Source organism: Siniperca chuatsi, linkage group LG10, assembly GCF_020085105.1.
Source record: "Siniperca chuatsi isolate FFG_IHB_CAS linkage group LG10, ASM2008510v1, whole genome shotgun sequence".
Lineage (NCBI taxonomy): Eukaryota > Metazoa > Chordata > Actinopteri > Centrarchiformes > Sinipercidae > Siniperca > Siniperca chuatsi.
The window spans coordinates 1,646,046-1,658,877 of record NC_058051.1 but is presented as its reverse complement, the minus strand read 5'-3'; the positions used below and the strand labels follow the sequence as shown (position 1 = coordinate 1,658,877).

The 12,832-nt window shown below is 41.3% G+C and overlaps 1 protein-coding gene across 4 annotated transcripts in view; it reads left to right on the top strand.

The window, feature by feature from the left end:
- Positions 1-12,832, top strand: part of prkcz (protein kinase C, zeta) — a 107,009-nt gene that overhangs the window by 72,679 nt on the left and 21,498 nt on the right. For all 4 annotated transcript variants that reach the window (XM_044210920.1, XM_044210919.1, XM_044210923.1 and 1 more), the window contains 6 exons: positions 1,301-1,387; positions 3,841-3,976; positions 4,228-4,315; positions 4,458-4,577; positions 9,615-9,694; positions 12,102-12,191. In XM_044210920.1, coding sequence (XP_044066855.1) covers positions 1,301-1,387; positions 3,841-3,976; positions 4,228-4,315; positions 4,458-4,577; positions 9,615-9,694; positions 12,102-12,191 — 601 coding nt within the window. The remainder of the gene's footprint in view (positions 1-1,300; positions 1,388-3,840; positions 3,977-4,227; positions 4,316-4,457; positions 4,578-9,614; positions 9,695-12,101; positions 12,192-12,832) is intronic.

The window sequence follows — 12,832 nt, the reverse complement described above, 5'->3', positions numbered from 1 at the left end:
TTATCATTTTGTAATTATCAAAAAAATCCCATGAAAATGAATGTATCCTACTATCAAGTATTGTCTGCGTAGCAAAAGCCTCTCATGCCTTTTATGTCATGGAACTCCATTATTGTCCTAAAACTATTGTGAAGAAAGGAAAGCTCTGCATACTTCGTCTAATGCAGGTATTTCACAGTGAAGCGAAGCCTTCAGTCACTAACCTTCTTTAGAGCAAATGGTTGACAAAGGGTGAATCTCAAAACTTATGACATCCGATAGAGAACACCTGTGCTTTTTAGTTCCCAAGGTCCACTGCTACAATGCATCACAAAAACTGAGGATATCGACATCCTGAGGGTTAAAACGCGGATTGTAATATCATTAAAATATAAATGGATTGTATTAATGTGTTGAAGGTCGTAGGTTCACACTTCTTGATAGTTTTCCTGATGTTTAATTCCTTTTTATTTGGATTATTTGGATCTCCTGATTGCTTTCTGCATTGCTTCCCCCTCAGCTTTCACTTGCATGGAAAAGCACAGGTGTGCTCGATTTGATGCCATTAGAAGCCTTTTTGTAAAACATTTGCCCTGATGAAGGTCTAGTGACCAAAACGTTGGCTTCATTGTTAAACACTTGCATTGGAAGTGTGCACAGCCTTCTTTTCTCCATATTAGATGTTTTTGGCCATCTTGCACCTCACCAGTGTGTCCTGAGCATGGTTATTAAAACGCATAAACGAGCCATAGCATACAATGAACAATAAACATAGCAAATGCAGTTTATTCCTCGGAGCTCGTCAAACTAGCAAAACAATGTAAACAATAAACCTCGAACCTGGCCGAGCCCAGTGACGTCTGCATGAGATTGTTCATCTCAATGCAACTGAAGGCAGCTTCACAAAACACATGTTAGCAGGTAAATTCAGTGGTTTTAGGCTCTGTAATGGATTTGTTGGGAACATTTTTTTTTAATGAACTAATGCCAGCCTTTAATGCAGGGCTGATTCAGTAGCATTCAACAGGTAACATTCCTGTAGGGAGAAAGGTATTTCAAGATTTAGGAAATGCCAATTCTCAAGAAACAGATTGATTTCAATCAAAGGGACACAAGCAGACATGGCACATGTACTCTTTTATATCTGATATGCTATGACATTTCATGAAGACCTATTTTACCTGCATGACATATCGTTGTGCATCTCTTTATTTTTCACATTTTTTAAAACTATCTCGTCTTCACCGTGTTTCAGAGAGCCTCTGTTGAACAGGATCAGTGGTTTACTTGATGGATTTTCTCACCACGCTCTGATTTCCAGGTTATTTCTGGTGATTGAATATGTGAACGGCGGGGACTTGATGTTTCATATGCAACGACAAAGGAAGCTCCCTGAAGAACATGCAAGGTAAACATCCAGATGTTAGTAGATCTGTTTACGTGCATGATTAAAACCAGTCCAGAATTGAAGCATCTAAATTTAGATGCAGTTGATAGTCTTTAAGTGTGTTACTTCCACATGGAAAATTAAACTTTTGTCAGGATCATAACTCGTATGAGAGATGCTACATGTACAGGTAGCATTTTTAAACAAATGTGAAGTGGAGTGGCTTTTCCTTTGGCCTTTCTCAAATGCACAGGCCGTATACTGTAATAGAAGAAAACTGAGGTGCTGCAGTGAGGCCTCCAGGAATAGGCTGCATGATCAGAGGAGGACGTCGAAGTCGGTGAATTTTGGTTAAGTTGACATGGCACAGTCAACTAGCTACACAGGAAACACATCTATGCAAGTGGCAGCTATTTTGGGTTGGACTGATTGAACCTCCTCCAGATGGGTTCCTTTGTATTTCACAGGATGGTATTGTGTGAAGCACAGGCTGTGTGTAGTTTTTGTCTTTTGGTTAGCGCAAAAAAACCCCAATCGGTTTCATAAAAGCATCTTGTGTTTTGCGGTGAAGGACAGCTGGAGTGTGTGTGCTTGGTTGAAGATGCTTTTATATGCACCTTCTTTGCACCTCAACAGCATACTTCTTGTAAGTACTCCTTACAAACGTATGCTTAATGGGATGCTTTAGCAGCTCTTCGTGGACGTGGCAACGCTGCCAAAACCAGACTCAACACTTTTTTTTCCACCTCTGAGAAATATAATGAGCACCCATAATTCATTGTGCCTGACTACTTGCGGGGCACTCCAACTGCGGCTCTGATAAATGCTGGATCAAAGGCTGGGTAATTTAGAGAGGCACTGTTGGGCCCCTATCGGCCCCTGCAATCTGTATTCTGGAGACAGTGGCTGTACATATGCAAAGCAGCATGTTAATCACTCATAATGATTGTACATATTCATGAGCAGCGCTCTTAGAGAGAGCCCTGCCGCATTCCCCCACGCCGTGGGGGAGGCGGGCCGGTGGGCGATGGATGGTGCTGCTGATAGGATGCAGCTTCTATCAGTCTGATGCCAGCAACGAACAACGGTGTACAATGGAGGCTGTCACAGTGAAAACGTGGGGGAGCGGGGTAGGATTTGTGATTTCTCTGTCAAACATCTCTCCGCTACATTCCCCTCAGTGTTTGACAATCGTGGATTTACAGCAGGCAGACAGAGAGAGGCGCGTCAGTGTTAACGAAGGCTGGAGAGAGAATACACACTACCTACACATGCAGAGGAACCATGCTACTGACTCACCCAAGTACATGGTCGAAACCATGGGGTTGTAATGTAATGTTTTCTATAAATATGTCTATGTTCACCATAATGACAATAACGCTGCCTTATGAAAGTCCTTTAAACCTCAAAACTCAGTGATCGATTAGAAACACCCAACTGCGCTGCATGTGTATTATATATTTTTGTGTTTCTGTCTTTGGTTGGATTACTTCAAATCCAACCAAATACAGGGTCCAGGCTTTGAGTATTGACTTAGACGCACAGTGACATTTCCCATCAAGCCACACAAGTTCCCCTAGAGGCTGGATTGTTCATTACAACCCCACAATATAAAAGTGTTGGACAGAATCAACAACATACTGGTTATTTTGCCAGTAGTGAGGCTAACTATGTAAAGTTTGTTGTGAGCGTGGTGGTAGCATAAAGGCCCTTACTTTTCTAGCATGTACGTGCTCAGCGGATTACTTGGTGAGTGTTCAGAGCAGAACGGTTCATCCTTTGTGGGCATGAATGGCAATCTGCTCAATAAGCCCTTTTCAGACATGGAATCTATAATATTGCTGCCTTCTCTTTCTGTCAAAGTAATGGCCTTTTGGCATTCAGACATGGGTCTCTGTTACATAAATGCTGTGCAAAGGCTTTATTCAAACATCAGAATCAGAAATACTTTATTGATCCCCGAGGGGAAACTCTTGACAGGCCCGTTATGGATAGAGCTGCAATGCTTGCAGGATATTTGTCACCTGTAGCGCCACAAGAGAGTGCAAAGCCCCCTTTTCCTTCTCACCACGGTCACAGCACTACTGAAGAACAGCGTTAAACTGGAAAATAACAATATTTATTTTGCAGTTGAATCACTGTTTATCTCTGTAGCTTAATTAAAGCTTAATTAATCATTCATTTCGTACTGTTATATTGATGATATTGTGCCTTTACATTAATGTGACAACAATCAATTCATACTTGTGCTGTGTTGGAAATGTTACAGAAATTGCCGTTCCGACTGCTACGAAACAGTGACTTGGGGGCTTATGCACACATGACATGACATGACAACACAACATGTGGTGGTAGTACCAAGGGCTATAGATTTTAATGTTTTCTTGTGTACAAGTGGAAATCTTGGGCCTGATGGTGGCACTAGAGGACAGGTCGGACATATCATTCTCTGTATTTCTCTCTTCTCTTCACAGATTTTATGCTGCTGAAATCTGTATCGCTCTGAACTTCCTGCATGAAAAGGGCATCATCTACCGCGACCTGAAGCTGGACAACGTTCTCTTGGACCACGAGGGACACATCAAGCTCACAGACTACGGCATGTGCAAGGTAAGAGACGCACTGGTTCTTTCAGTCGACCGCGTAGACGGCTGGCGTAGGGTTATCAATAATGCAGTAGATTTGTATTGACTGGAAGTACTAACAGGGCCTCTGTCTTTGTTTCACCCACCATTCATGTATATTCATGTCTTCCACACTGCCTCTTTTATCCCTGCAACCACTGTTCTCTCTTTTGCACGTCCTTCTTTCTTCTTCTTCTTCCTTCTTTATCTTCATTCTTCTTCTTCTTCTTCCCTCAGGAGGGGATCAGACCAGGTGACACCACTAGTACCTTCTGTGGAACACCCAACTACATTGCACCTGAGATCCTCAGAGGAGAGGACTACGGTGAGTACAGCAGACAGCCTGGGTTGGATCAGTTCACGATTTATACTGATAAGATAGGAGGAAGCTGGAAAACATGTATTTCATATATATCCACACATACGTGTGAATGAATATCTTGTCTTACTGTTGTGTGCCCTCCCAGGCTTCAGTGTGGACTGGTGGGCTCTGGGAGTGCTGATGTTTGAGATGATGGCTGGGAGGTCCCCCTTTGACATTATCACCGACAATCCTGACATGAACACAGAGGAGTACCTCTTTCAAGGTGAGACAGAGGAATACATAGGGTTTATACTGCCAGAGGAGTTTTCACAGTGGCATTTTGAAACCCTTTGCTATAACATTTTTACTTTTTAGGGCTCATTAGCACATGTGGTTTAACAACAAGAGTTGCTGTCTGTACTAACTGTTATTTAAGTTATGAGGCATTATTCTCTCTTGTAATCAATGCCAAAAATCATAAAACTCAAATAATGGCTGGGTCTGAAGTGCCCATATTGCGAGGGTTGATTCTTTGGGGTAGCATGAATGTGCTTTTTAAATTTGTCGGCATCTGCCCAGTAAAAATGGAACATTTCACTTACGTTACCTGATGGTGGTGCTGGAGGAAACATTAAATATTAAATCAAATATGATTTAGTGACTAATACTACTCACCAAATCATTCGTAATCATCCTCTTCTGCTAGCAGGGCAAACAAGAGTGTACAGCCATGCTAGCGATTCTGTAAGGCTGTACTCTGGGCTAAATGCTAACATCGTAGTGCTAACAAAGAAAATGTTAATGTGCTGATGTTTAGCAGGTATAATGTTTACCATGGTCACCATCTTAGTTTATCTTGTTAGCATGCTAGCATTTGCTTATTAGCACTAAAGACAAAGTACAGCTGAAGCTGACGGGAATGTCATTAGTTTTGCAGGTGTCTTCATCCGAAGGGGACATGGATGTCTAAACTAAATTTCATTGTCGAGATATTTCACCACAGACCGACCGACCGCATCACATGCCCAGGGCCACTTCACTTGTGTGGTTAAAAAAAAAAGAAAAAAGAAAATCTACTTTCTGAATTAGAAATAACACAGAAAAGGTTGAGACAAGAAATGCTTGTAAATGCTGTGATCATTGTAAAAATTGTAATTGTAAAAGTTTTCAGTGACTGCAATTCTCAGGATAGTTAGTAAATATTTTACAAGAGGAAATTCTCACTTTAAAAAGTGGTGTTTATTGAGAAAATATGACAGCATTCACAGTATTTTTTTCATCCTCCATCCATAGTGTCCTAAATCTGTCCCAGATTCAACAACAGGAATGCACCCAGCTTCTGACTACATTCTTTATGGTTTAAGGGATTGGGAGTATAGAGGAATAGTGGGAAAGCAAATATGAATAGTGAGAGCACATGGCAGGCTGTTTGGTTTAAACAAAAACATGTTAATTTAACCCTTTGTGACGCATAACTGATATTCTGACAGTGGGGAAAACAGATTCCATGTAATAGAATAACAATCAGCTCTGGGCTGTAAAGGATTTATGTTTGTGTAAATCCAGGCTTAGATGGTTCTGCTTATGATTCATTAAAATGGAGGAATCTCAGAAACAGGGCTAATTTTATTTCTCTCAAATGTTAAGTAGTTTTAGTTTGTTGTAGTGTCTCAATCCACTCTTGTTTTGTTTTAGTCTGTGATATCTCTTGGCATTTGAGTAAACTTATTGTCATATTTACATTAGTGATATACAGTAGTTTGAACGCCTGATGAAGCCAAGGGGAATAACAGCTGGAGAACACCCCTGCACACTGTTTCTTTAGTCGAATGAACATGTTTCTCCTGTGTGTTTATTTCCCCTTTTCCACTTTCATTGTGTGGAAATTCATTCATTTCCACATTTTTCCACCTTAGAAATCCAAGTTAGTGATTTGTGTGTTTCAAATTGAGTTGACAGATTACATGGTCCTTTATGGGTTGAGGTAATGCTACCCTTTGGGCTGGTTGCATCAGTATGAAAAACAAGCTAGTTCTCTAAATGTCTTAAGGCATAACAAGATTGTAACAGTTGGCTGTTATCTGCATGGATCTTACTGCCCAACAGTTGACATTATGCTGTTACAGTATGTGTGTGAGCAGGAAATGGGTTAATATTGCGTGCACGTGCTGTGATGCATGCTCCTCCACCCCTCATGAACTGTGGAAATCTGGCAGTAAATCATGGCCTCTGTTACAGATGAGGTTTAGGGTGCATGCGTGGAACAGTGGTGGTGCCAAATAACCACCTGAAAACACAGGTCTCTGTCTTCCATCAGTCAAACTGCGAAGCACCTGTTAGAGTTAGAATGTCAGGAAATATCCCCCAAAACAACATGTTTCATGAGCTTTTATGTTTTCTGTTGCTGGAACATTGTTTCATAATTAGGATTTTAATGGCGTAAGGATGTAGAACTCTGATGGCCAGCAGTTACTTGGGTGTTAAAATGAGAAACAAAATGAGCTGAGGGAAAATGAGTCTGGACTAATGCGTGTCAATGTGTCAGTGTCATCAATGCTCAAGAGAAGCAACCGTTTTATCACAGTCGCTTCTTGGATTTGCCTCGGCTACTGTACCTGATGAACGGTGTGCTACAGGTGTCAGAGAACGAGGAAATTATAATTCTGCAAATATACGTGTAAAAACTCTCAACACAGAGAAGGGTGTTAGAGACTAGGCGGCCACACGGATGTCTCCAAATGACACCCATTTCCTGACTGCTGCTGCTTACTGTACTTCTCCAGACTGGATGAGGGTCATTTGGTGACATTAGCGTGGATGTTTCTTTTACACATCTTTTATATACAAATGTTTGTTTTTCGTTTTCCGTTTCGAAGGAGTTGAAGCTTTCTTGACGCCTAGGTCCACACAAAGCATGGTTGAGATTTGGGAGGCGTGCGTCCGCTCATCTGCACGCCGCCGCAATTTATAGTTACCCATAACACCCTTCTCTGCGGAGACCTGCAGAGACATACGGGTATCGTGAAAACCATAATTTCAACCTCACATGCACATAGGAATGTTCCAGCATTGACATGATGCTTTGCAGTGGACTGTTGTGCCGTGCCCTCGAGGCATTCATGCAGCGGCTTCAGCATTATGGTGATAGGCAAACTACAGTCTCCAAACTCAAATCTTAAACTCTGTGGGATGACCAGTCAAAGTACCAGATCTCCGCCCAGTAAGGAAGGTACTTGTAAGTAATATTGCAGTGCCTACATACACAACACAAATACAAAACTGCAACAAAGTCAACTTTGTCAGAGTGGTTCGGACCAAAGAAAACAAACTGAGTGTGATCGCACCCTCAGGGTAGAGGAACCTCTACAATATCTGTCCTATTTGCATTTGTGTTTCCTTGAGCCATATGGTACTCTTACATAGCACACCCCCTTACCTCGTCCTCCCTCCCTCTGTCACACAGCCACCCACACACTCCACTGTAACAGAAATTCCTCCATACTACAGTAACCTCGTGTGACGCATTATGTCTCTGCTGTGACTGTCAGGAGCATAGCGTGGCACCACGGCTAGCATCTGCCACCAGTACCATCCTCCTGGCGGTCTTACCGGTAGAGCAGCAGGTTCCTGGATGAATGCCTGCCAATCGAAACCAACCCTTTCACTATAGGAGCCACCCAGCCATATGCGACCTAGCTAGACCCTGTGCCAGGCTGTGCTTTGGGTTTCAGTGCTCCACATGCCAGAGCACTGAGACAGACAGACAGCTGGCAAACATTCGATTCAGTGGTGGAACCGGCCACAAGGTGGTATTCACGTTAAAACACGCACAACTTCAATAGCTGAAATACAATGGAAGGAAAACTGGTTTGGGATGGTGTAATGGTAACGAGATTTAAAATGATCTCTGAGACTTTCTAGTTTTCTTACCACTTACGAGCTTTTTCCAGAGCTTTCAAACATATGTCAAAGTCTTCATCGGGCTGATACTGATAGAACAGTATATCTGTCATAAGCTGAAATTGGCCGATAATAACAGCAATGCCAATGTATTGCGTTGGACTCCAATACACATTAGACCGCCTTCTCACCTCACCATTTTGTACCAATAGTACAATACAGTACAGCAGTCGTGGAACATGCTTTTCTGTTTTGGTTATAATTTCCCCGATTATACTGTGAGAGGATCTGTTCTTAACAAGATGGAGAAAAAAACATTAGAAAGGGCCAAAGCAGGGTTTAGGTTTGATTTCAGAAGTGGCTGGGACACAATGAAGCCTGTAGAATACAATACAACTTTACTGTCCACCAGAGTAGGCGCACTAAAACATAAGAGCAGCACAAGAACATGTAACGTATAGAACAAATGTGTTCACAGTTTTAATTGTGGAGTACAACTGTACCGCTGAGACGAAAGAACAAGCCTGAGCCTGTAGACCTAGAGGCAGAACCCGGGGCAAAAAAAGGTCCACAAATCACTGGCTGCCACTCGAGAAGCTTATTGCTGTGAGAGCACAGTAATAACTGGAGATGACACAGATGAGTGCATCAACATTTTGATCAGCTGATTTATGGCAGCCCGACAGTAAGAGGCGCCATCCTGTCCTCTTCCATGTAGTTTGCAAAGCAGTTTTAATGAAAGACAATGTGCACAAATAGCTTGAATGAAGCATGTGGCCCAAATTTGTGTAATTACTTCACTTTTACAGAATATAAAGGTTTCCTTTACCGGCTGAACCGGCAAATCCTATTTTCTCATCCCAAGAGAGTCCACTTAGCAGCTTATCACAATGAGGTGCGATGACTGTGTTCTTAGAGAGCATACCTCATCTCATCTACACTTTGTTACATCTACATGTCCGTGCTGACGTATCTTATTCTGAAACATCGATGGGGAGTAACCACGTCTGTATGCGAGCACACACTGGTCACATTACCATGAACTGTGATTGGAAGAAAAAACTCAGCGTGACGCACCAATCTTTAAAGTAGTGCTACATCCTTGGATTCGGTTTTTGAGGGGGAAACTATTTTTCAGAGTTGTTGTTTTTTTGTTCTCGTTAGTATGACATTGTTGAGCTGTGGGAGTCTCAAGGCTGTGTGTAGACCATCAAAAGTGAGAGAAAGAACAGAATAGTGTCCTCTGTATCTCCTCCCTTCCTTTGACTCCCACGCAGCAGACATGGTCACCCACAGGCAGGTTGGACTGTGAATCATCCTCCTCCCTAATCACGATTGTCCTTTTCTTTCTCTCTCCTTCCCTCTCTCTCTCTCTCTCTCTCTCTCTTTGTTGCTGTCCTTCTCTTCTTTTTGCCAACAGTTATTCTTGAGAAACCCATTCGCATACCAAGGTCTCTGTCGGTGAAAGCTGCCAGCGTGCTCAAGGGCTTTCTAAACAAGGTGAGAGCAGTCCACTCCCAATCTCTCTCAGTGTGTCCGTGTACAGTGCTGCTCAGTCAAATCACCATGTGTGGGATCATGGCCAAGAACTTGGACAGTGCTATGGGCCTCTTTATTTGTATGTGTTGGTTCCTGCGTTACAATAAAGCGAAACTTTAATGATACCTTCATTTTCGTAGTAAGATAGTAGAACTAGGATACAGCGCAAGTGAATATACTGTAAATTAATCCCTGCCAGTGTTTTTGCATGTTTCAGCCATACAGTCTCTGGTACACAGAGTTTCTCAACCTAGGGCTCAGGCACCACTTTGGGTCCCTTAATATTCAGATTTGGTCAAGGAACAAGAACAAGATAAATTGCTATTTGTTTGATAAATTTCTAATTAAAATAAATGAAATAAGTTTTCCATGTTTTACCACTTTAATACAGCTTAAGATCAGTTTATGTTCCTGAAAATAGACCACAGAAGTAAAACTCATGAGTAAGACTCATATGGCAATATCATATGGCAATATCTAAACTCTAATGGCTGAGATAAGAAGAATCTGTATCTGTATGTATATAATATGCTTATTTGCTTCCTTTCTAAGAGTAAGATAAGAAGATCAATATCAATCACATTTCTGTGTGTTAAGTACAAAGCCAGGAGGCAATTAGCCTAGCTTAGCATAGTATAGAATAATGTAAATGTAAAAATGACTATTTGTGGTTTTAGGGTGCATAGTGTAACTATTTCTTAGGTTTTACATCCGCCTTGTGCTTCTGTGCAGCACCTCCGCTGGTTGCCTGGCAACCATACTGTGACTCCAGGAAGTCACCGCACCCGGCTGTTAAAAAATAGTTCCAGCACGTAACTTCCCCTAAAACCACAAACTGCCTAACCCTAACCCTTTTACATTTCTGTTTGTATACGAATTTAGAAAAGGAGATATAATAAGTGAGTGAGATCTTTTGGTAAGTTTCCCCTGTTTCCAGTCTTTATGCTAAGCTAAGCTAACCACGTCCTGACTGCAGCTCTGTACACACTGATATCCATCTGAACATCTCACTCCCAGAGAGAGAGCAAATAAGCATATTTAACAATATGTTAAAATATTCCTTTAAAATTGGGTTTCATAACCTATTCTCACCAAAGGTTGATAATATGTAGCCAAATGACTACTGCATATCTTGAAGTTTATTTTTTATCCATCTTCCAGGCACCAACTGCTCTACATTCATATCACAACAGTATGAACACTTGCAGAGACTATTGCTCAATGGAAAGGCAGTGCAGCCCTTTCAAATAAAACTCACAATAGTATTACCAGGCAGGTTCATCTCTACACAAGATATTCACTGTGATGGATTCAATTATCAGTCTGGTGATATTCTATATATTTTCTTACAGTCAACGAATCCCATGAAAAGATCAAAACCAACAATGAACAGAACTAAAAGCGCTATATAAATGCAGTCTATTTACCATGTTGTTCCTCTGAGCCAAAGAGCTGACATGTTCCTTCATCACCATGAACACACACACTGGAGTTTATTCTGACTCAGCCCCACACACACCGTCCCGCTGCCCAAAACACTCACTACAGCACCACATGTGGATTCATCCGCCGCTGGAAATAGTATAACAAATGTATGCCTTCAGTACCAGAACCAATGGGGCTGAGTGCTGAGTAGGGAAGTCAAAAAGTATTGAGATGCACTAACACATTGTTGGTTTTTACATGGGATGACATGTTGACACATAGAACTATATAGAATAACAGTTATCCTTTAACGCAAGTTTTAAGTCTCTGCAATTTTTATACCTCAGTAAAATGAATGGAAGACAACTTCCTCAAAGAAAACACATTCAAATTCTGAAAATGCACATTTTGGTAAAGAATCGGCAGCAAAAGTGACTTGTAGTAAATTAACTACGACATGTAAAACATCGGTGTGGCCCTTTAAGAAATATATTGATCACAGGTACAGAGTGTACAGATTATTCTGTGTGTGCATTTGCATAAGTGTGTGTTTCTGCATTTCAGCCTCATGTTTTTTGCATGTTTTTGGGTTTATGTGCAAACAGCCTTTTAGCTTTTCACGTGCACTTTGCCTCTGTAAGTCACCACAATAATTGTTGTGACGAAAAGAGCACAGTCCAAGTTAAGCAGTTAGAGGGGGGCCACATGTACACATACACGTGGAATTGCTTCATTCTCTCAGGAGCTGTATAACATCTGAAATATAATAAGAGAAACGCTATCTTTTTATTATTGTCCACATAAAGTAGAATCAACCTGACAGTAAGCCTGCACTGCCTACATCGAGATGCTAAATTATAAAGAATAAATAAAGCATCTCACACTGCTATGAAACACAGTTGCTCCTGTTTACGTTCCTGACCAGCTGTCTTGGTCCCAACAGGATCCTAAGGAGCGGCTGGGTTGCCAGGTCCAGACGGGCTTCACAGATATCAAGTCACACACATTTTTCCGCAGTATAGACTGGGACCAGGTAAGAGCTGACTGAGTGAGGATAAGGAAAAAATATCATGCTATGATTCATTCAGTCGTTTACTGCGGTCATTTCAGTGTACACTAAATTCAAAATATACACTGCAATCATTCATCTTTTCAAATATACACACTCAATCAACACACAAAAGGAGCAGGGAGAAAGAAATCAATGTTAAGTGTTAAGTTTGTCAACAAAAACTATGACAAAAAATATTTGTTTTTCCACAACAAAAACAAGATGAAATCAAAAACTATGACGGAATTTATTTCAATTTCTAGTCAACAAATAAGTGGAGAACAAACACAAACTGCAATAATGAACGACAGAGAGTGAGCGACTGTTCAAACAGCAGAGTCAGTGAATGACAACGGGACTGACTGAGGAGAGGCAGTCTGTTGTGTTGCAGTCTGGTACAAACAGGTAAACTGTGTATTTTCTGCCACAACAGACGAGAGGAACGCCAAACCAAAGCAAAGCACGACAAAAATGACGATTCACTGACGAAAACCAGACTAAAAGGTCTTTAGTTCCGACGAAATGAACACTGCAGTCCTCTTAGCATAAACATAACTTGTAAAGTTCATATTGGCAAATTATTTGATCTATATACGTTTTTTTAATCGAATAATACTATACAA